General features: G+C 42.6%; 1 protein-coding gene across 1 annotated transcript in view; it reads left to right on the top strand.

Annotated features, from left to right (window-relative positions):
• The first annotated feature begins 1,976 nt into the window (after window positions 1-1,976).
• Window positions 1,977-25,212, top strand: part of LOC127577425 (vacuolar protein sorting-associated protein 4A) — a 59,549-nt gene continuing 36,313 nt past the window's right edge. The window contains exons 1-4 of the mRNA XM_052028630.1: window positions 1,977-2,235; window positions 9,269-9,380; window positions 16,383-16,530; window positions 23,610-23,671. Coding sequence (XP_051884590.1) covers window positions 2,212-2,235; window positions 9,269-9,380; window positions 16,383-16,530; window positions 23,610-23,671 — 346 coding nt within the window. The 5' untranslated portion in view covers window positions 1,977-2,211. The remainder of the gene's footprint in view (window positions 2,236-9,268; window positions 9,381-16,382; window positions 16,531-23,609; window positions 23,672-25,212) is intronic.

The raw sequence follows: 25,212 nt of genomic DNA, 5'->3' as shown, positions 1-25,212 counted from the left end.
GTTGCAGTTGTATAAGTTGTTGCTGAGGCCACACTGTGTATAGTTTTGGACACCCTGTTATAGGAAAGACATGGTTAAACTGGAAAAATTGTAGAAAAGATTTACGAGGATGCTGCCAGGACTAGAGGGCCTGAGTTATCGGGAGACGTTGGCCAGGACTTTTATTCCTTGGAATGTTGGAGAATGAGAGGGCGACCTTACAGAAATGTTTAAAATTATGAGAGGCATAGATCAGGTGGATGATAAGTCTTTTCCCCAGGGTAGGGGAGTCAAAAACTAGGGGCCATAGATTTAAAAGGGACCTGAGGGACAACTTTCACACAGAGCATGGTGAGTATATGGAATTAGCTGCCAGAGAAAGTGGTTGAGGCAGGTACAATGGTATAATTTCAGAAGCACTTGGATAGGTACATGAAGGGGAGGAGCTTAGAGGGATATGGGCTGAATGCAGGAAATTGGGAATAACTGGGTGGGCAGCTGGTCAGCATGGATCTGTGTCTGTGCTGTCTGGCTCTATGCACACTTGTCCAATAACAGCCACTCCCAATCTACTCTCCCCAGCTCCTGCCTGATACTGTTGTAGTTAGCCTCTTGCCCCTCCCCCCCCCCCCCCCCCCCCCCCCAAATTTAGGACTTTCCCTTGAGGTCCAGTCTTATCCTTACAACTCAAGTCAGTCTGGGCAATATTCCTATGACTCTTTTCTGCATCCTCTCCAGGTTAATCATGTCCTTGGAACATGAGCATGATATAGTTCAAGGGCACAAAACTGAGATACAGGAGGGAGGGGAGGGAGAGACAAGGAAATTGGTAGATTTCCAACTTGCCTCTAAAGTTGAAAAGAATTCCCCGAAGAGGTGAAATTTGGAATGCTCTTCCTCAAAGGGTGGTTGAGGGAGAAACCTTCATTATACTTCACGTGCTTATCCCATTACATTGTATGCCATCACTTACTTGACTTAAGACAGGGTTGAAGTATGGAATACACAAGAAAGACTGCAGATGCTGCAAATCTGGCACAACACAGAAAATGCTGGAGGAACTCAGCAGGTCAGGCAGCATCTGTGGAGGGAAATTTAGGCATACCTCAAAGAGACTTTGCAGTGGAGCAGCAAAATGGAGATTTCAGCCCTTTAACTCTTCCCCATATCACATCCCAGCTTCTTGCATCATTCCCATAGCCCCCATCTACCTATCTTCCTCCTCCTGCCTAGATTCACCTGTTACCTGCCAGCTCACGCTCCTCCCCCACCCCCACCCTTTAATGCTGGCTTCTGCCCTCTTTCTGATCCTGATGAAGGGTCTTGGCCTGAGACATTGACTATTCATTTCCCTCCATAGAGGCTACCTGACCTGAGCTCCTCCAGCACTTTTTGTGCATTGCTGACACAGATGTCGATTTACCTCCACGTATGGGTGGAAGGAGAATGAGGAGGACTGGTTTTGGAAATGCATTATTTGAACATGTATACAGTAGATGACGAAATAAATTGCTGGAAATGCTTGGCAGCTCAGGCAGCATCTGTAGAGAGAAATGGCATTTCATAGAACATAACTGAAAAGTACAGCTCATTGTCCTTGGCCAACAATGTCTGTACTGACCATGATACATGGTCTGTATCCCTCCATCCCCTGCCGGTTCATGGTGCTATCATATCTGCTTCCATCACTTCCCTTGGCAGCCCGTTCCAGAAGCAAAAAAAAAACAAAAGCGGGGTTGTGGGACTAATGTGGAGTAAATCTTTGAAAAATTGGAAGGGTGAGCTGAGCTCTGAAACAGCCCGAGCCCTGGGTCGGTCCGGATCGACTCAGCATCCCCACCTTCTGCAGTGCCGGCGCCGACCAACGTCGGCGCTATGTCCCAATGGTGGTGCGGCTCCGGGCCGGATGCGGCGCTGTATCGCAACTCGCTGAAGCTGCAGCTCCTGGCCGGATGTGTCCATTCTTGTCGCCTATCACCTGTGCGGAAACTCCTCGACTTCTATTACGTCACAGTGTTGCTCCGCCCGCCGCCATTTTGTCGGCTCGGACCGGGAGCGGCGGCCAAGCGAGGCCGAGGCTCGGGGCCCAGCGGGGGTGAGGAGCTGGGAGCGGCGACCAAGCGAGGCCGAGGCTCGGGGCCCAGCGGGGGTGAGGAGCCGAGAGTGGCACCAGTACCGGGGGAGAGCCCGGTCCGGTCGGTCGGTGATAGGCTGAGCGCCCGGAGATGTGAGATGTCAGCGCCCAACACCCTCCAGGTACCGTGAGCGGCAGAGCGGAATGAGCACGGGCGGGGGAAGCTTCCCCACCCCCATCCCCCACCCTCCCCACACCCTCAAATCCCTCCTCCGCACACACCCCTATCCCTCACACCCCCCATCTCCCCACACCCCCCTCCCCCATCTCCCCCCCACACTCCCCTCCCCATCTCCCTCTCCCGTTCCCCCATCCCACACCCCCTCCCCCTCCCCCATCTCCCCCTCCCCCATCTCCCCACACCCCCCTCCCCCATCTCCCCACACCCCCTCCCTTCAGTTTCTCTGCTGCTTCTTTATTTCCACTATATAGTTTCTCATTTCTCAGTCTGTAAAGATCCCTCACGTATGTAAGTGGCAAAGATGGACTAAGTGTGAAAATTCTAAATTAAGGAAAGACCAATTGGAGAAAGAGTATTCAGGAAGGTACTGAGCATCCGGTTTCTCTTAGGAGGTCCTAAGAGACCAGGCGAAAGTGGTGAAAGGATCAGCCGTACCTGCTCCACCTGCAGCAGAGGATGCGTATCCCGTCCTGGCTTAAAAAACCCACAAATGCATCTGAAATTATTCTTCAAAAAAAGGAGGTAGCACAAAAGGGGCAGCACAGTGCAGCAGCTGCTAGGGCTGCTGTCTCACAACTCCAGCTGTTTAACTGTCTGCTGTAAGTTTCCCTTATGGTGTAGATGATTGGTAGAATCTGAGGGCTTTGATGGGAATGCAGGGAAAATAAAATAGGCTAGGTTGTAAGAATGGGTTAGGGCAGGATTAGTGTAAGAATGGATGCTTGATGGTTGTCATGGACATGGTGGGCCAAAGGTCCTGCTGCTGTGCTCCATCTCTCTATGACTCCAAAGGCTGTGTCATTGAAGAGAGATCGCACAAGCTAGGTTGGTATTTCTTATAACTGTAGAAAGGAGAAGGCAGGAGGATGGGGTTAAAAAAAAATCAACCATGATTGAATGGTGGACCAGATTCAGTGGGCCGAATGGCCTGATTCTGCTCCTATATCTTATGGCTTTATGGGATGATTTGATGAGGTTCAGTTAACGTTTTGGGTCAAAGGTTTGTCAACCTCAAATGTTTCTCTTTTGACAAATGCCTGACCTTCTGAGTGTATCCAGTATTTTCTGTTTTTATTTCAGACTTCTGATTTTACTGTTTGATTGAGTTACAGCTGTACAAGACGTTGGTAAGGCTGCATTTGGAGTTCTGCGTGCAGATCTGGTCGCCCTGCTATAGGAAAGATGTCATTAAACTGGAGAGAGTGCAAGAAAGATTTAAAAGGATGTTACTGGGACTGGAGGGCTTGGGCTATAAGGAGAGGCTGGTTAGGATGGGTTTTTTTTCCTTGGAGGGTAGGAGGCTGAGGGGTGACCTTATAGAGGTTTATAAAATCATGGGGGGCGTAGATAAGATGGATGGTCACAAGTCTTTTCCCAGTGTAAGAGGAGTCTAGTAGGAGGGCACAGGTTTAAAATGAGCAGAGAAGGATCTAAAGGGGACCCGAGGGGCAACTTTTTCCACACAGAGGGTGGTGGGTATGCGTAAAGACCTGCCAGAGGAAGTGCTAGAGGTAGGTACAATTACAACATTTGAAAGACATTTGGAGAAGTACGTGGATAGGGAGGCAAATAGGACTAGCTCAGATAGGCTACTTGGTCAGCATAGATGAGTTAGGGTTGTTTCCTCTTTCTGTGCTGTTTGACTCTGTGGCTCTGTTTAAAGCTAGATCATTGGTTAATTTTAAAATCTGAGGTAGATGTTGTTAATGAGAAAGCTGAGTGAAATGAAGAGACAGGATTAGGTCACAGATCAGCAATGATTCTTAAACAAAAGACTGCAGATGTTGGAAATCTGCAAAAGAATGCAAACACTGCAAATACTGTACACATCAGACAGCATCTGTGGAGGATCTCCAGCATTTTCTTTTAATTTCAGCCCTGATCTCACTCAATAGTGAAAGATGCAGGGAACAGCAATAAATAAACATGCATGTGCTTAAGGATTGGGGACCAAGTTTCAAAAGGTGACTGAGGGGCAAGGGCCCTCAGTGCTGAGGTGAATGGGTGAAGACTGCATTTGTTGGAAGCACAGAATTCTTGGTGTGGGTCAGGAAGCAAAAAAAATTACAGATCCTTTGGTTTGAATTGGCCATGTTGGGTTTGATTTGGGATTGAATTTTATATCTGAACTAACCTCTAGAAAGACTCAAGTAAGTGAATGACTGTAGGCAATCAGTGTCAAACACTACATGTATAATTAGATGAATGTTTAGGTTTGGGTTTGAATTTTATAAATCTAGAATTTTGTAAATAACAAGTTGGAATGAGCAAGTTTTGCTTCTGCAAGCAGGAAGGGAGAAAAGCCGTGGAGTAGTCAGGTGAGTGGATGAAACTTGGCAGGTGGAGCTCACCATCAAGTTATTTGCTTAAAATTCAAGATTGTTAAATGTATTGCATACAGTTTTGGTTATGACATTATAGGAACGATGTCATTGAACAGGAGAAGGTGCAGACGAGGTTCACAAAGATGTTCATAGAATAGTTTCATTGGAGGTCATTTGGTCCATTGAGTCTATATAGATTTATGTAGATCACCCTTTTGAATGCTGCTTTTGAATCTGCCTACATTACCACCTGTGGAAGTACATTCCAAACCCTAAACACTCACTGTGTGCGTAAAATAAAATATTTTCCTTGCTGTGGATTCTGTTGTCAGTGACTGTCTTTCAATATCCTTTTGTTCTTGATCCCTTTGCCAATAGACATGGTTTCTCTCTGTACCTATACATTCCTGATTTTAGATACCACTATCAGATCATCATGCATCCTGCTCTGATCCCAGGAGAGCAATTCCAGTTTTTCTAGTTTATCCATATCCTTCACCCTTGGAATCATTTTTAGTAAATCCCTTCTGCACCCACTGTAAAATATTTGACACAAGCGAGACTGCAGATGCTAGAAATCTGGAGCAACACACACAAAATACTGGAGGAACTCAGCACATCAGGCAGCATCTCCTCCAATATTTTGTGTGTGTTACTGTAAAATCTTGTCTTTTTTAAAGTGTGGTGCCCAGGACTGAACACACATTTCAGTTGTACCTTGCGGTTGTGCTCAGTGTCTCTATTTATGAAAGCCCAGGATCCTGTATGCTTTTACCCCTGTACTCAATCTTTAAACAAACAATGCATATGTACCCCAAGATATCTCTGTTGTAGTCCTTTTAGAATTAAACCCTCGGGTTTATAATTACCCTTGTAATTCCTACCAAACTGGAGGGTAGCCAGTGTAGTTCTTTTATTTAACAAGGGCAGCAGGGATAAGCCAGGTAACTACAGGCTGGTGAGCCTTACATCTGTGCAGGGAAAATTAGAGTCATAGAGTTATGCAGCATGGAAACAGGGCTTTCCATGCCAACCAAGATGCCTAGCTACACAAATCCCATTTGTCTGCGTTTGGCCAATATCCCTCTAAACCTTTCCTTTCCCTGTATCTGTCCAAATATTAACGTTGTAATTGTATCTACTTCTACCATTTCTGCCCACTGTGTGGAAAAACTTGCCCCTCAGGTCTCCTTTAAATCTTTCCTCTCTCACAAAACTATATCCTCTAGTTCTTGACTCCCCTACCCTGGGAAAAAGACAGTGATTACCTACTCTTTCTATGCCACTTATTTATAAACCTCTATAAGGTCATTATTTGGAGTAAGTTCTAAGTGACAAGATTTATTAATTTAGAAAGGCAGGAACTGATTAGGAATTCCAGCATTGCTGTGTGAGGGAGAAATCCAGTCTCACTAGTTTGATTGAGTTTTTTTAAGGAGGTAACAAAAGAGATTGATGAAGGCAGGGCAGTAGGTGTTGTCTATTTGGACTTTAGTAAGGCATTTGACATGGTTCTAAATGGTTGGCTGGTCCGGAAGGTTAAGGCACATGGGATCCAAGGCAAGCTGGCTAGTTGGATCCAAAATTGACTGGTGATAAGAAGCAGAGGGTAGTGGTGGAAGGATGTTTTTTTAGCTGGACATAGATCAGTTGGAAAGTTGGGTGGAGCATTGGCAAATGGAATTTAATCCCAACAAGCACAAGGTGATGCATTTTGGGATGTCAAGTTGGGCTAGGACATATGCAGTGGTTGGACACACTGGAATTTTGACAAACAGGGACGTGGGGGTCCAAGTTCATTGTTCCCTGAAAGTAGATATATGGGGTCGTGAAGAAGGCATATGGGGTGCTTGCCTTCATTGGTTAGGGCATAGAATATATGGAACCTGGTATTACAACTTTGCCACACTAGGAATATTATGTGCAGTTCTGGTCACCACACTATAGGAAGGATGTCATTGCGCTGGAGAGACTGCAGAGAAGAGTCACGGAATATTTCCTGAATTGGAGGACATTAGTTATAGGGAGAGATTGGATAGGCTGGGCTTGTTTTCACTGGAACAAAGGAGGCATTGAAATGGTAGATAGAGACAAATCTGTTTCCCATGGTAAAGGGATCAAAAACAAGAGGGCATTGTTTTAAGGTGAGAGGTAGGAGTTTTAATGGGCATCAGAGGGGTAATTTTTTTTTACATGGTTGTTGATATCTGGAACTTGCTGCCCAAGGAGCTGGTGGAATCAAATACAATTATTTTGTTTCAGAGGCATTTAGACACTTAAGTAAGCAAGGCATAGTGGGATAAGGTCCAATTGGATTAGTGTAGATGAGCAAAAAGGTAGGCGTGTACATTATGAACTGGGGTCCTGTTTCTGTGCTGTATGACTCTATGCAAATACTTGCATGTAAAGTTCTACGTGCTTTGTGACTACCTTCTTGGCAGTTCACAAAAGCTTGTTGGGCCAGAAATGTATTTATGAAGAAAGTTCTGCACACACACTTCATAAGCTCCTCTCCATCTAAGATTATGTTTCGGTAGTTTAGGTCTCCCATTATAACTACGATATGGCTTTTGCAGATCTCTGCATGCTTGCTGCTCAGTACTCTTCCCACAGGCAGATAGCCTAGAGAAGAGTCCTAATGTGAGTTATCACACCTTGGTCTTCTTTGCAGTCTTTTTTGTAACTTTCTTAAAATTCTGATTAGAATTGGTGTGAGTGTCACTTTGTTAACCCCTTTTCCGTAATCTTATTGAATATTGCTGAGCCTACCAATAATGTTGGTATGGTCATGCTGAGTTACAATGTAATGTACTTTGCCATGTACAAGGACCTCTTTCAAAAGGCATCACAGCTTTCTATCTTCATTGCAACCTTATAGAAATGATATAGAATGGATCAAACCTAAAAGCTGCAACCTTGCTCTTGTTGCATAGTTCTGGATTGTGCTCTCCAGCAAGTCCTGGGTCATTACAAATTTTGGCTCACTAACTAGAATCATAGAGCATGGAAACAAGCCATTCAGCCCACAATATCAACATGGACGAGTGGACACCTTTCCATATTGATCCCATCTTCCAGCACATTACCCATAGCTTAAGATTCCTAGGCAGTTCAACTGCTTGTCCAGATTCTTCATAAATGCTGTCAGTGACTCTGCTTCTACCACTATCTTCAGCAGTGCATTCTAGGCACTCACCACTCTGTGGGTGAAGAAAAGTCGCCCTCCTACCCCCTCTAACTGTCTTACCCCTTGCCCTAAATCTATGACCTTCAGTTTTATCTACCTCTGATAGGGAAAAAGTTTCCTGAATTCTACTATATGCACCTCATAATTTTGTATATCTCAATCATATCCCGTCTTAACCTTCTCTGCTCCAGGAGAACAGACCCAGCCTCCCCTCATAACTGATCTGCTCCATCGCAGGCAACATCCTGGTGAATCTCCTCTGCACCCTGTCCAGTGCTATCACATCCTTCCTATAGTGTGGGTGACCAGAACTGCACCCAGTGCTCCAGCTGAGGTCTGACTAATGTTTTGTGGAGTTGGAGCATAACCTCCCTGCTCTTGTATTCATTGCCCCAACTAATGAAGGCCATTATCACTTGTACTTTTTTAACAACGTTATCTACCTTGGCTGTCGCCTTCAAGAATCTTTGGACTTTTACACCAAGGTCACTCTATACCTAATGCTCCCTAAGACTCTACCATTCATGGTGTATGTCCAGTCTCATAAGTGCTTCCAAAATGCATCACCTCAGATTTGTCTGGATTAAACTCCATCTACCATTTTGTAGCCCATTTCACCAACGCATTGATATCACCCTGTAGTCTAATCCTACCTTTCACACTATCAACAACTCTGTCAATCTTCATGTCATTTATGAACTTGCTGATCATACTTCCCACATCCAAATCATTCACATATGTTACAGACAGCAAGGGTCAGCACCAATATGTCACAGGCATCCAATCAGAAAAGCAACCCTCTCCCATCACCCTCTGTCTCCTATTGTCCTTCACGAAGCCCTGGGGGCTATTTCAGTCTCTCCAAGTCATCATTAATGCTTTCCCTCAGTTTTTTTTGCAATAACCTCCCTACTTCCAATGTTAGGCCCACAGATCTGTAATCACTAGGCTATTCTTGTGAAGGGGACCACATTTTCCATCCTCAAGTTATCTGGTATCTCACTTTGTGGTCAGTGGAGATTTAAAAATTTCAGCCAGAGCTCCAGCAATCCCTTTCCTTGCCTCCCACAGTAAGTTGGGATAAATCTTATCCAGCCATGGGGATGTACAGTATACACCTTTAAGCCCACTAAGGCACAGAGTACCTCCTGTTTATTTATGGCAACTTGCACTAGAATTTCAGCACCTTCTCTGAATTCTCCAACTGCAAAGGCCATTTCCTTTGTGAATACTGATGAAAAATATTCATTTAGGACCTACCATGATTTAATTTACCCAGCAAACTATCTTGGCTCAGTCTACTTGTTCTGGAAAAGCTGTGTCCCATGGGCATTTGTAGGACATATTCCAAAAAAATGACACTCTGAAGCAAATGGACTGCTTGTATAGAACATGTTTAAGGTTGATTGTTTCATTTTGTTATCTTTTAAGATATTCACTTTTCTTGTTTTTAACTGTTTCAGAAAGCAATTGATCTTGTAACTAAAGCCACAGAAGAAGACAAGGCTAAGAATTACGACGAGGCATTGAGACTGTATCAACATGCAGTAGAGTACTTCTTACATGCCATTAAATGTGAGTTCTTCAGCTTCCCTTAAGACAGTACAGTGATGGTCTAAGAACATAAGAACTGGCTTAGAACCCCTGGCTGTTCGAGCTGTTCCACCTTTCATTAAGGTCATGACCAATCTGATCTTAGTCTCTCTTGATCTTGAATATTTCCAATCATTCAGCCTTCATAGATCTCAGGTTGAGAATTCCAAAGGTTCTTGTCCTTCAGAGAAAAAAATTCCTCGTACGTTTGAAATGGGCAGGAATCAACCTAGTGAATCTCTTCTGAGCTGTCTCCAATACAAGAATATCTCCCCTCAAATAAATTTGGAATATTGTGAATGCCATTAAGCTGGAAAGAGTGCAGAGCAGTACAAATGTAGGGAGGTTATATTTCATTTATCTAGAGAAATGGCAAGATCACATTGGTGATTTTATTTAGGAAGGATGTTGATATGTTAGAAGTAGTTCAGGGAAAGTTTACATAAGAACATTAAAAACAAAAGGACTGCTTTGTCGAGCACCTTTTCTCCGTCTGCTGTACCAGCTGGAATCTCGCGATGGCCAGCCATTTTAATCCTGCTTCCCATTCCCACACTGACATGTCTGTCCATGACCACCTCCACTGCAGAGTTGAGGCTAGACACAGATTAGAGGAACAGTGCCTCGTATTCCACCTTGATAGTTTCCAACCTGACGGCATGAACATCGATTTCTCTAGCTTTTGGTAACCACTCCCCTCTGACTCTTCCCCTTTTTTTTTCCTGATCCTTCACCTGCCCCATCACCCTATCTCTTTCACAATACACAAGAAGTGCTGGAGGAACTCAGCAGGTCAGGCAGCATCTAAGGAGGGAAATAAACAGTCAACGTTTCGGGCCAAGACCCTCCATCCTGACTGTCCATTTCCCTCTATAGATGCTGGCTGACCCACTGAGTTCCTTCAACTCCTTTGTATGTCCCTGATTTAAAAAAAAATAGGAGCAGGTGTAGGCCATTATAACAGATCTTCCAACTCTATCCCTATTTTGTTTGATTCCTTCAGTGCCTAGAAATCCGTCAATCCCTGTTTGGAATGAATATAATGATTCGGCTTCAACAGCCATCTAGGGTAGAGAATTTATCACCACCTGAGTGAAGAAATTTCTCCTCATCTCAGTCCTAAATAGCCTAACCCCTGGAGTTCCTCAGTTGGGGAAGCAACCTCCCTGCAACCAGCCTGTCCAAGTCGTTTAATTTTGCAAGTTTTCATGAGATCTCCTCTAACCCTTTTAAACACTTAACAAATACAGTCCTAGTCTTTTCATTCTCTCCTCATATGGCAAACCCACCAACTAGTCCACTGCACTTCTGGCAAGCCCTGAACTGTGCACAATCCTCTAGATATGATCTCATCAAGACTCCACACAATTGCAATAAGACCTCATTGCTCCTGCAATCCAAACCTCATGTAATATAGGTTGACATACCACTTGCCCTCTTAATTAACTACTGCACCTGCCTTTTGGCCTTCAGTGACTTGCGGACAGACAGAGGATTAATACCTGGAATGTGTGGATTGTTATATGAGGAATGATTGAACAGGCTAGGCTTGTACCTGCTGGAATTTAAACAAGTAAGAAGGTTCTTAATTGAAACATACATACTCTTGTGGGAGAATCCTAGAACTAGGGTTCACTAGAACTAAGGAGGCATCTCTTTAGAAAGATTTTTAAAAAAACAATTCTAAGGATGTTTGACAGGGAAGATGTAGAGAGGATGTTTCTTCTTGTGGGTGAAATCTAGTACTGGGAAAATTCTCTCAAGAAATAGTTCTCCCATTTAAGACGTAAATGAGGAAGAATTTCTTCTCAGGTTGAGAATCTTTGGATCCAAAAGCTATGGAGACTGATTATATTGGCGGCTGAGGTATATCATTTTGCCAGCATTATAGAAAATGCCTATTATTACACTGATAAAACTGGATAGGTCATACTTAACAATGCATGCATTTTGTCTTAAGGTAATGACAAGATAATGTTTTAAGGTAATGATACATGGATAGGAACGGTTTAGAGGGATCATATACGGGCAAATGGGACTAGCTTAGATGGGCATTGACGAATTGGGCTGAAGAGCCTCTTTCCGAGCTGTATGACTCTATAAGGACTTTTAAAACATGGATATTTTGCTTAGGCTACTGATCAATTCTATTTTTTGTCGATACATAATAAATACTTATCGTGACTGTGGTGACTTGTGAAAAGAAACATGAATTTGTTAAAACTCAGTTTAAATGGACATCTTTAAATGTGAAAATATTATCATTATCACTTTGGTTGTAATTTATGAAAAGCGGAAGTTGATAAGTTTGCCTAAGGTTTTAAAAAACTGAAAATAATGTGGTTTTGCCAAACAGTGATAAGGGAAAACACCCACACTGAGCCAAAATATAAAAATGGCTCCATCTGATATCTTCTCAACCACTCGCTTAATGTGTTTTGTGTTTTACAGGTTCTGGGCATCTTTCTCATAGCTCACTTTGTATGATTACAGTCCTGCATACATTATGGTCTGTGTTTGTTATGTTCAAATCTACTGCTGAGGTTGTTGTTGAATAGCCTGAATGTTTTATTCTATCATGTATTTTATTCTATCAACAAGGGTTTTTGCTGGGCCATTTCAGAAGGAAATTAAGGTTCAATTTATTTGGAATCAGTCTGAAATCACATGAAGGCCAGAATGGGTAATATGGAAGATTTCCCTGAATAAAGCAGATAACTTTTTACAACATTCATCTTAACTGGAATTTTGTAAAATTTCAGATTCTTTAATGAAGTTTACATTCACCAGTTGTGGTGAGATTTGTCCAGACCTCTAGAGTATTTACAAGTATATGAATTAGCAGGAGGAACTGGCCCTCAAGCCTGCAGCAACACATTGAATAAGATCTTGGCTGATCTGATTGTAACCTCAAATCCCCATTTCCTTCCACTCACGGTAACTTTTCACCCCTGGCTTATCAAATATCTCTCCATCTCTGCTTTAACTCTTTTTTTCCACAGCCTTTCTGGGAAGAGGGTTCCAAAGACCAACCCTCTTTAAATGGGTGACTCCTTTTTAAACAATGATCTTGAGTTCTAGATTCTCCTACATCCTCTCCACATCTACTCCATTGAGACCCCTCAATTAACTCCCCTGTCACTGTTCTAATCTCCAGTGGATAAAGCCTACCCTGCAGAGAGTTCCTACTCCTGATCACTGTCCACTGAGCTCTGGTTAGAGAGATGTTTAGCCAGGGTTCCTGCTCCTGATTACTATCCAGCAAACTTTGGGTTAGGGAGTGCAAAATCAGTGGGTGAGTGGTAGTGCACCAGTGAAGTTATGTTGTTAGTAATCCAGAGGACTGGTTTAACAATCCAGAGATATCAGGTCAAGTCCCTCCATCGTAGCTATGGAATTTAAAATCAGTTAATGACTGAAATTTGAGGAAAAAACTACTAGTCTTAGTAATGATGACTACTGAAAGTACTATATAGTCAAAAAAAAACATCCGTTTCATGAATGTCCTTCATGGAGGAAATGTGCAATCTTTACATGGTCTGGCCTATATGTGACCACCAGTATGGTCATCTCATTTGCCCTCTGCAGTGGCCTAGCAAGTTACTGTATTGAAATGGAGAAAGAATAAAACTGGATCGGTCACCTGGTATTGATATAGGCATTGAATTCAGAAACAGCAAAGTTGCTCCCATCTGAGTTCTTCCCACTAGTATCTGGTGACTGGTGTCCCATTTGGAAGAACTGCCCCTCTGACTTATCAGAAAAAAGTCTGACATAGCCATATCCTCAGAATTGTACTTTGTGTGTCAAACTCATTGATTAGAATCCCTAGCTTCGTCTAATGGGATCAGGTTAAATGTGGGCAAACAAGCCTCGATTTGATTGCTACCCCTATCCTCCATCAGCTGATAAGCAATGCACCTCCATGTCGAATAACATCTGAAAAAAAGCAGCTGCCATATTAGGTTTAGGCAGGTAGTGAATGAATCAACACACGGAATAATCCACATGACTGCATCCTCGCCCTGCTACTTTGGCAGATGCTTCCTCCTATGAAAGCATTGGTGGAAATCTCCCTATGGAGAAAACTCCCACATCATTCTTCACACCAAGACCACTCTTCGTCCTATTGCACTACCGTTATGCTAAATGGGATAGATTTGGAACAGACTGGCAACTCAAAACTGGGCATCTATGATGGGCATTTGCGGATGACACGAAGGTTGGGGGTGTTGTGGATAGTTTGGAGGGCTGTCAGAGGTTACAGAGGGACGTAGATAGGATGCAGAGTTGGGCTGAGAAGTGGCAGATGCAGTTCAACCCAGATAAATGTGAAGTGGTTCATTTTGGTAGGTCAAATATGTTGGCGGAATATAGTCTTAATGGTAGGACTCTTGGCAGTGTGGAGGATCAGAGGGATCTTGGGGTCCGAGTCCATAGGACGCTCAAAGTGGTGGCGCAGGTTGACTCTGTGGTTAGGAAGGCATATAGGGTCTTTCAAGAGACTGTTAGATCAGTATATGGAGCTGAGTAAAATAGAGGGCTATGGGTAAGCCTAGTAATTTCTAGGGTAGGGACATGTTCGGCACAGCTTTGTGTGCCGAAGGGCCTGAATTGTGCTGTAATTGTTCTATGTTCTATGATGTACTCTGGATCATCATCAACAAAAATATACACCACCGCAATCTAACCTTAGGGCCCAGCATAACCCTCCACAATTACTGTCACAAGAAGAACGCGAGAAAATAGGAGCAGGACTAGGCCATCAGGCCCTTCAAACCTGTCCTGCCATTTAATATGATCATGGCTGATCTGTGCTGGTCTCATCTTCTACGCCATTTCCCCATAGCCTCCCTTTTCCTTGATCTATTGCCAGAGGGGATTCTGAGGGACAGGATCTACCAACATTTGGAGATACAGGGTCTGATTCGGGACAGTCAGCACTGCTGTAAAGTCAGTCGAGTTTATTGTCATAGGCACAAGTACATGTATGTACAGGTGCAATGAAAAACTTACTTGCAGCAGCATCACAAGTACATAACATCATGTAAGCACTACTTACAGGGAAAACATAAATTAAACATTATACACAATTTTAACAAGAAAGAACATTTAGAACAAAAAAATTAGTGCAAAGTGATCAAAGTGGTCATAGTGCTACTAATCTGTAGTGATTAGGGTTTTCCCGATTGGTTCAAGAACCAAATGGTTGAAGCGAAGTAGCTGTTATTGAACCTGGTGGTGTGGGACTTCAGGCTTCCGTACCTGCTGCCTGATGATAGCTGCAAGAAGATGCACAGCCCGGATGGTAGGGATCTTTAGAACATAGAACATTACAGCACAGTACAGGCCCTTCAGCCCACGATGTTGTGCCGACATTTTATCCTGCTCTACTATCTATATAACCCTTCCCTCCCTTCCCTTTGATGATGGATGTTGCCTTCTCGAGGAAGTGCCTCCTGTAGATACTACCAGTGGGTGGGGAGGGATGTGCCCGTGATGTATTGGACTGAGTTCACTACTCTCTGCAGTTTCTTATGCTCCTGTGCGTTGGAATTGCCATACCAGACATGATGCAACCAGTCAGGATATTTTCAACAGTACATCTGTAGAAGTTTTTTTTTTAAGAGTGTTCAGTGATAAGCCGAACCTCCTTAACCTCCAAAGAAAGTAAAGACGCTGGCGTGCTTTCCTTATGATTGCATCTATGTGCTGGGCCCAGAACAGGTAATCCAAAATGTTAACACCCAGGAATTTAAAGCTGCTGACTCTCTCCACTGCCGATTCCCCAATATAGACTGGCTCATGTTCACTCTGTTTCCCCTTCCTGAAGTGAACTATCAGCTCTTTAGTTTTGCTGACATTAAGTGAAGTTGTGTCTGACAAGTCTCTTAGAGTTCTTCAAGAAGGTAACCAAGAGGGTAAATTAGGGTAGGGTAGTGGATGTTGTCTATATGGACTTTAGCAAGGCCTTTGACAAGGTCCTTCAGGGCAGGTTAGTCAGGAAGGTTAGATCATGTGGGATCGAGGGGAGATAGCAAATTGAATTCACAATTTGCTCAGTGGTAGGAAGCAGAGGGTGATGCTTGAGGGTTGTTTCTCGGACTGGAAGTGTGTGTCTAGTGATATGCCACAGTGGTCAGTGCTGAGACCTTTATTGTTTGTAATTTATATAAACGATTTGGATGTGAATGTACAAGGTATGGTTAGTAAATTTGTGGATTACATTAAAATAGCTGGTGTTGTAGACAGGGTAGAAAGTTATGAAAAATTACAGGGGGATCTTGATCAATTAGGTATCTGGGCTGAGAACTGGCAAATGGCTTTCAATCCAGATAACTGTTGAGATATTGCAATTTGGGATTTCAATCCAGGGTAGGACTTGTACAGTGAATGGTAGGGCCCTGGGGAGTATTGTGGAACAGAGGTAGCTAGGGGTGCAAGTACATAGTTCGCTGAAAATGGCGTCACAGGTAAAGTGGTGAAGAAGGCATTGGGAGGCATGTAATACACCTCCAGCAAAGTGACAACACCCTTTTTGATCCTGATCTCTACCCATATAGCCTTATTTGAGGAGCCTTCTCAGATATGCACTCTCAGGACTGAAGTAATGCAGTCATTGACTAACAGTGCGTTGCCACCACCTCTTTTACTTCCTTGATTCCTGGGTTAGCGGGCTGGTTTGGGATTTTAAAGGTGGTAGCTGTATTCCCAGCCGCAATACAGTGATGTGTACAGTGATGTTAACAGTTTCAATCCTGTGTAACAACATTGGATTGGGGTGGGATCTGGGTGTAATGCATCCAGTTTTCCAGAAGTCTGATGCTTTAAGCATGTGAGCGTGGTGCTGGTGTAGTTCCTTGGCGTCAGAAGCAGTACACCCACGGCACAGTAAGGACACCTGATAACTGGGGTGGTGAAAGAGGAGAGATGTTTCCCACCTGAGCAAAACTTTAATGAAATATTTCAATGTTCTCGTTACAGATGAGGCTCATGGAGAAAAGGCGAAGGAGAGTATTCGAGCGAAATGTGTTCAATACTTGGACAGAGCAGAGAAATTGAAGGAGTATTTAAAAAACAAAGATAAGCATGGCAAAAAGCCAGTGAAAGAATCACAGCAAAATGACAAGGGGTACGTGCAGCGAGTTGATCATTTTTGGAGAGAATGGTTCTTTAGGGTAATGTTGGAAGGTGAGACACACCTGTGTGTTGCAATGGTTCCAGTACTGTGACTTGTTTGTGCCCCACCCACTCCCCTCAGTAACATCAGCTAAAAAATGTATTAGATTTGCACACATTCACAGCCTTTAAATTATATGCTTTTTGGAGGTAACAGAAGAGGTAGAAACAGGAGTGGGCCATTTGGTCCCTTGTAACTCTAAAGCTCCATCCTGCTTTCAGAATCAGATTTATTATCACTGACGTATGACATGAAGTTTGTTGTTTTGCAGCAGCAGTACAGTGCAAAGACGTAAAAATCCATAAATCACACAAATAAATAGAGCAAATAAAAGGAATAATGAGGTAGTGTTAATGAGTTCACGGACAGTTCAGAAATCTGATGGCGGAGGGGAAGAAGTTGTTCCTAAATCATTGAGTGTGGGTCTTCAGGCTCCTGTACCGCCTCCCTGATGGTAGTAATGAGAAGAGGACACGTTCCAGATGGTGAGAGTCCTTCATGATGGATGCTGCATTCTTGAGGCACCGCTTCTTGAAGATGTCCTCACTGGTGGGGAGGGTTGTGTCTGTGATGGAGCTGGCTGAGTCTACAACCCTCTGCAGTCTCTTAATCCTGTGCATTGGAGGATCCATACCAGGCTATGATGCAACCAGTCAGGATGCTCTCCACCGTACATCTATAGAAATTTGTAAGAGTCTTTGGTGATGTACCAAATCTCCTCAAACTCCTGATGAAGTAGAGCCGCTGGCATGCATTCTTTGTGATTGTATCAATGTATCGGGCCCAAGATACATCCTCTGAGATGTTGACACCCAGGAACTTGAAGCTGCTCACCTTTTTCCAGTGCTGACCCCTCAGTGAGGATTGGTTTGTGTTCTCCTGACTTGCCCTTCCTGAAGTCCACAATCAACTTGTTGGTCTTACTGACATTGACTGCGAGGTTGTTGTTGCGACACCACTCAACTAGCTGATCTATCTCACCCCTGTGCACCTCCTTGTCACCATCTGAGATTCTACCAACAACAGTGGTGTCATCGTCGAGTTTATAGATGGTGTTTGAGCTGTGCTTAGCCGCAAAGTCATGAGTGTAGAGACAGTAGAGCAGTGGGCTAAGCACGCATCCATGAGGTGTGCCAGTGTTGATAGTCAGTAAGGAGGATAGTCTGCTCTGCCATTCAAAAAGATCATGGCTGATATTTGATCTCTGCCATTTTACTGCACTAATCCCATATCCCATGATTCCCTTAAAGTCCAAGTATCATCAATGTCTGTCATGAATATGGTCAATGACTGAATCTGCACTTCCCTCTTGGTTGTTGTTTCCAAGTACTCACCGCCCTCTGGGTGGAGAAATCTCTTCTCAACTCTGCCCTTAGTGCCTTATCCTTATTTAGGATTGTATGACCTTTGGTTCTAGACACCCTACTCAAGGAGATGTGAACTCCACATCTACCCTATGGGGTACCTTTGGATTTTGTATCTAAACTCTACCCAGTATGGGTCCAGTGTTACTAATCTCTCATCAAAGGACAAACCTGCCTTCCTAAGAATGAATCTGGTGAACCTTCACTGCACTCCCTTTGTTGCAAGTATATGCATGGGTGGGAAGACTAGGCTTGTGCACACTGTTCCAGCATAGTTTTATGTGTGGGAAATCATGTCTCATGAATTTGATTTAGTTTTTTTAAGATGTGACCAAGAGGAATGATGAGGGCAGGGCAGTACACATTGTCTCCATGGTATACGGCAAGGCCTCTAACAAGGTTCGGCATGGTTAGATCACATGGATCCAGGATGAGCTAGCCAATTGAATACAAAATTGGCTTGGTGGGAGGAGACAGAGGGTGGTAGTAGAAGAACCATAGAACCATACAGCACAAAACAGTCCCTTCGGTCCACCATGTTGTGCCGTCCATCAAACCACCCTCACACTACCTAACCCCTTCCTCCCGCATATCCCCCCATCCCACACTCCTCCATATGCCTGTCCAACAAACTCTTGAACCTGTTCAATGTATCTGCCTCCACCACCACCCTAGGCAGTGCATTCCATGCACCAACCACTCTCTGGGTGAAAAACCTCCCCCTGACATCTCCCCTGAACCTCTCACCCATAACCTTAAAGCCATGACCTCTCGTCTTGAGCATTGGTGCCCTGGGAAGGAGGCACTGGCTGTCTACTCTATCTATTCCTCTCAGTATTTTATATACCTCTATCATGTCTCCTCTCATCCTCCTCCTTTCCAGTGAATAAAGCCCTAGCAACTTAAGCCTCTCCTCATATTCAATACTCTCCAATCTAGGCAGCATCCTGGTAAATCTCCTCTGCACCCTCTCCAACGCCTCCACATCCTTCCTATAATGAGGAGACCAGAACTGAACACAGTACTCCAAGTGTGGCCTAACTAGAGTTTTGTAAAGCTGCGTCATCACCTCGCGGCTCTTAAACTCAATCCCGCGATTTATGAAAGCCAACATCCCATTGGCCTTCTTAACTGCTCTTTCCATCTGTGAGACAACTTTCAATGAACTGTGAATATGAACCCCCAGATCCCTCTGCTCCTCCACACTGCCAAGTACCTTGCCATTCACCCAGTACTCTGCCCTGGAGTTTGTCCTTCCAAAGTGTACTACCTCACACTTCTCTGGATTGAACTCCATCTGCCACTTGTCAGCCCAGCTCTGCATCCTATCAATATCCCTCTGTAAGCTCCGACAGCCCTCCACACTATCCACAACACTGCCTATCTTAGTGTCGTCCGCAAACTTACTAACCCAGCCCTCCATCCCCTCGTCTAAGTCATCTATAAATATCACAAAAAGTAGAGGTCCCAGAACCGATCCCTGTGGGACACCACTAGTCACTGCCTTCCAATCCGAGGGCACTCCTTCCACCACAACCCTCTGCTTTCTACATGCAAGCCAATTCCTAATCCACACAGCCAAGCTTCCTTGGATCCCTTGGCCTCTGACCTTGTTTTCTCAGATTGGAGGCCTATGAACAATGGTGTGCTGCAGGAATTGGTGCTGGTACCACTGTTGTTTGTCATCTATATTAACGATTTAGATGAGAATGTAGTTGGCATGGTTAATAAGCTTGTGGGTGACACCAAAATTAGTGGTATAGTGGATAGTAAGGAAGGTTATCTATGATTGCTCCAGGATCTAGACCAAATGGGAAAGTGGGCCAAGGAATGGCAGATGAAGTTTAACTTGGACATGTACCAAATGTTGCATTTTGGGAAATTAAACCAGGACAGGATTTGAACATTAAATGGCAGAGTTCTGGAGAGTGTCATAGAACAGAGGGACTGAGGGGTATAAGTGTATAGTTCCCTGAAAGTGGCAGCACGGGTAGACAGGGTGGTGAAGTGGGCATTTGGCATCTTTTCTCTGGAGCATAACAATGTCATTGGGACTGGTGAGCTTGAATTATAAGGAGAAACTGAATAGGCTAGGGCTCTTTTTCCCTGGAGGGTGGGAGGCTGAAGGGTGACCTTAAAGAGGTTTATAAAATTATGATCAGCATAGATAAGGTGAATGGTCACAATATTTTTCCCTGTGTAGGGGAGTATGAAACTAGAGGGGATGGATTTATGGTGAGAGGGGAAAGTTTTTTAAAGGAGACCTGTGGGGTAATTTTTTTCCATATAGAGGATGGTGGAGATGTGGAATGAGTTTGCAGAGGAAGTGGTAGAGGCAGACACAATCACAATACTTAAAAGGAATCTAGGCATTTAGACGATACATGGTTAGAAAAGGCTTAGTGGGATATGGGCCAAACACGGGCAAATGGGACTATCTCAGGTAAGCAACTTGGTCGGCATGGACAAGTTGGGCTGAGGGGCCTGCTTCCATGCTGTATGACTCTTTGCAGTTTCACCAGGGCTCTATATAATTCATCTACAGTACTCCAAGTTCTCTGCAATAAAGGCCAACATACTGTTTACCTTCCTAATTGCTTGCTAGACATCCATGTTCCTCTGAACATTCAACACTTATTAGTCTGTAACCAGTAAATAAAAATACTGTATCTTTCTATCTTTTCATTCAATGAACCTTGAATAAAAAGACCTTGGGACCTTGAAGTTTTCCATATTATATTTCATCTTTACTCAATGAACAGAAGTTTCACCAAAAGTGTATTGGGCAAGATGCTGCCTGACCTGAGTGTTTGCAGTATTTTTTGTTTTGATAGGTGAATATGTTTGTTTGGTGGGGTGATGTGTTTGTTGGCTGGAGAATCTGTTTGTGCATTAGGGTCAGTTCTTTTTATGCTTTGTCATGGACTTTTTAATTAATTTTTGGGATTGGGTATCAGCAGCATTTATTGCCCACCTCTATTTGCCTTTGAGAAGGTGACGGTGAGCCACCTTTAACAACTTGAGTCCTTCTGCGGAAGCTACTCCCACAGTGCTGTTGCAGGGAATATAGGATTTGGACCTAATGATATTGATGAAGACTGATGTATTTCCAAGCCAGAGTCTGTCTTTCTTCAATCTTTTTATTGAATTTCAAATTAATTCAAATTAATGTACATAACATTAATAATTATACATATGATGCGATGAGATCGGGATAACAATAACAGTTAATATTTATACTCACAAGGAGTAAAATATGTAATCTAGACATGCCGCACTCTTGCTAAGTGTACATAATGCAAAACAAAAGAAATTGAAAAGAACTTTGATTATATGAAAACAAAAACCCTCAATTCAAAAAAATATATAATAATAGATAAAAGCAAACCAAAAACTTCAAAGAAAAAAAACTGGACTGATATTTCTTAGATTAAAAAAAAACATTATTATATCGTCAGCTCTGCTCCTCTATATTCAAAGGTTATTGAAAGGGATTCGAAAAAGGTCAGCTTATATCATATGGAAATATGGAATAAATGGACTCCAAACTTCCTCAAATTTAAGCGAAGGATCAACAGTGCCACTCCTAATTTTTTCTGCGTTTAAACATGTTATAGTTTGAGAAAACCATTGAAATGTAGTAGAGGGTATAAGGTCCTTCCATTTAAATAGAATGGATCTCTTGGCCATTAATGTAACAAAAGCAATCATACGACAAGCAGAAGCAGATGAATGGCCAGAATCCATCATTGGTAACCCAAAAATTGTGGTAATAGGATGGGGTTGTAGATCAATATTCAATACAGTTGAAATAATATTAAAAATGTCTTTCCAATATTTTTCCAGAAGAGGACAGGACCAAAAACATATGTGTCAGAGAAACCACCTCTGAATTACATCTGTCGCATATAGGATTTATATGGTGATAAAAACGGGTTAACTTGTTCTTCGACATATGGGTCCTATGAACCACCTTAAACTGTATCAAAGAGTGTCTAGCACACATTGAAGATGTATTAACTAATTGGAGAATTTTCTTCCATGTCTCTGTGGGTAAGAGTATCTGGAGTTCTCTTTCCCATTCATTCTTAATTTTATCAAGTGTCTCTAGACGTATTTTCATAATCAGATCATAAATTATTGCTATCAAGCCCTTCTGATAAGGATTAAAACCTAAGATTTTTCCTGTAATTTCAGTTTTATATAGTATCAGAAAAGAAGGTAAAGTAACTTTTAACAAGTTTCTAGTCCGTAAATATCGAAAAAAATGTGATCCAGGCAAATTGTATTTATTAGACAGCTGTTCAAAAGACATAAAACAGTTATCAATGAATAAATCACGAAAGCATGTTATTCCCTTCATTTTCCATAAAGAAAAAGCTGTCAATTCTAGATGGTTGAAAGAAAAAATTAGATTGGATAGGACTTGATAAAATGAATTTATTCAATCCAAAAAATTTACGAAATTGAAACCATATTCGTATTGTATGTTTAACTTTTGGGTTAATCATTTGTTTACTCAATTTAGTAAGTGTGAAAGGGAGTGAGGCTCCTAAAATAGAAGCTAATGAAAATCCTTGCACTGATTCAAACTCAAGATACACCCATTGAGGACCTTGAATTACATCTAAATCTTGTGCCCAGAAAATTAAGTATCTAATATTAATTGCCCAATAGTAAAATCTAAAGTTAGGCAAAGCCATACCACCATCCTTTTTTAATTTTTGTAAATATTTCTTACTTAACCTTGGATTTTTATTCTGCCATATATATGAAAGAATTTTTAGAATCAATAGGATCGAAAAAGGATTTCGAAATGAAAGTTGAAACCACCTGAAATAAATACAAAAATTTTGGTAAAATATTCATCTTAACTGCATTAATTCGGCCAATCAATGATAGAGACAATGGGGACCATTTACTAAACAATTGTTTAACATGATCAACTAAAGGTAAAAAGTTAACTTTGAATAAGTCCTTATGCTTCTTGGTAATTTTAACACCTAGATACGTAAAATAATCAGTCACTAATCTAAATGGTAATTGCCTATAAATTGGGACTTGCATATTTAATGGGAAAAGTTCACTCTTATTAAGATTTAATCTATAACCAGAGAAAATGGGAAAAATTCACTCTTATTAAGATTTAATCTATAACCAGAGAAAACACTAAACTGAGCAAGCAGTGATAATGCTGCAGGGATAGATTTCTCCAGGTTAGAGATATAGAGTAACAGGTCATCTGCAGCAAGCCAGAGTCTTGTGTGATTTGGGAAACTGGTGGGTGATTGTGTTTCCAGGCTCCTGCAGTCCACATCCTGCCTGCTGGTAGAGGTGCTTATTGGATTGGCTTGGGCAAGTAACTGCAGTGGACTTCGTAGATGGTGTACACTACAGCCTCTGTGCGCTGATGGTGGAGGGGATGAGTGTTTTAGGGTGGTTGTTGGGATGCTTGTCAAGCAGGCTGCTTTATTCTGGATGATGTCGCGTTGCTTCAGAATTGTTGGCACTGCCCTCGGATTAAACCATTTCTGCTTTTCAATAGCTGCTTGTAGTCATTAATTTCCTGTTTATTCTTCTCTTTGCCATAAATTTAACAATTCTATGTGTTTCTGTCCTACCCACTGCATGAGGATGCTATATCTCATATCTTAAATTCTTTCTCAGGAGTGACAGCGACAGTGAAGGAGAGAATCCAGAGAAGAAGAAACTGCAAGAGCAACTAATGGGTGAGTGAGACTCCTTATCATGTGCGAAGCTTCACCTCCAGACTGTACCTGACCTGTGTTATATTTCAACTTGATGAGAATTTTTAAAATGAAGGCATTGCCAGATGTGGAGCCTAGTGTGGGTCAACAAGCAGAGAGACGTCAAAGTCATAGGACTCAGTGCACCTTCAGAATTTCAGGTAAGTTCATGGAAGGTGAAAATTAAGAGGCTGGTCCACGGCACTGAGATTATGTGATCTGTATGTAACAGTCACATTAGGGTTTTCAGCAGCAGATGTCTTGAGGCTGGATGGAGTTGGGTAGTGCAGATAGTATTACAGAAGTGGAAGGGGAGGAAAACTTGTGTTGTAATATGTTATTGGATTTGAATAGGGTAGCTCAGACAAGGGCCAGGAAGAGGAATGGAGTTGGTAGTTGGCAAGCTGAACTTCTTGCCAGGACTGAGGAGGATGATTTCAGGCATCCCAAAGTTTAACCAACAACATAGAGGATGAATTTTGGGAATGTAAAGGAGAAAAATTTCTAAATCAGTATGTTAAGAAGCTGACTATGGAACCGAACTGATGAAGGGTCTTTGTTATCTTTTTCTCCTACTACAGATGCCACTTGATTTGCCAGATTTGTTTCTGGCATTCTGTTTTATTTTAGACTTCCTGCACCTGCAGCTTTTTGACTTTGATTGATGAGAGAACAGGCTGTTTTAGTTCTAGGGCTATGCAATGAGAAAGGCTTGATTAATCTTATTTAAAAATAATTCCTAGAAAGGGTTATCATATGATAGAATTTTATGTTAAGTCATAGAGCCATACAGCATAGAAATGGGCCATTTGGCTCATACCTCACACTGACTGCTAAGCCCATAGCCTTCAATAATCAGCTCATACTCTCTAATCCAGGCATCATCCTGGTGAACCTCTTCTGCACCCTCTCCAAAACCTCCACATCCTTCCTGTATTATGGTCACCAGAATTGCACACAACACTCCCAAGTGTAGCCTAATCAAAGTTGCCCCATGACTTGCCAACTTTTATACTCAGTGCCCTGATTTATAAAGGCCAGTATGCTGTACACCACCTTTACCACCCTATTTACTTGTGTTGCCAGTTTCAGGGAACTATGGACTTCCACCTGAAAATCTCTCTGTACATCAATTTGCTAAGGGCCCTACCATTTATGTATACTTTCCTCTTACATTTGACCATCCAAAGTGCATCTCACACCTGTCTGGATTAAACACCATTGATGAGAGAGCTTTTGGCACTTTGGCCTTCATAAATCAGGGCATTGAGTATATGAGTTGGGATGTTATGTTGAAGTTATACAAGACGTTGGTGATGCTGAATTTGGAGTATTGTGTGCAATTCTGGTCGCCTGTGTTACGGACTCAGTGAAAGTCCCTTTAAGATAGAGAGTGTGTGTGTATGTGTGTGTGGGGCGTGCTTACGTCAATAGAAGATAAAGGACGTAATGACGTTGTTGAAGAAGTTAGAAGAAGAAGAAAGAGAGAGAGAGAAGGGAGAGAGACACCAGCCTGCTTGTTT

This window comes from Pristis pectinata, chromosome 13 (genome assembly GCF_009764475.1).
Source record: "Pristis pectinata isolate sPriPec2 chromosome 13, sPriPec2.1.pri, whole genome shotgun sequence".
NCBI lineage: Eukaryota > Metazoa > Chordata > Chondrichthyes > Rhinopristiformes > Pristidae > Pristis > Pristis pectinata.
Note: the sequence above shows the minus strand (reverse complement) of the source record. Positions and strands in the feature narration are given on the sequence as shown.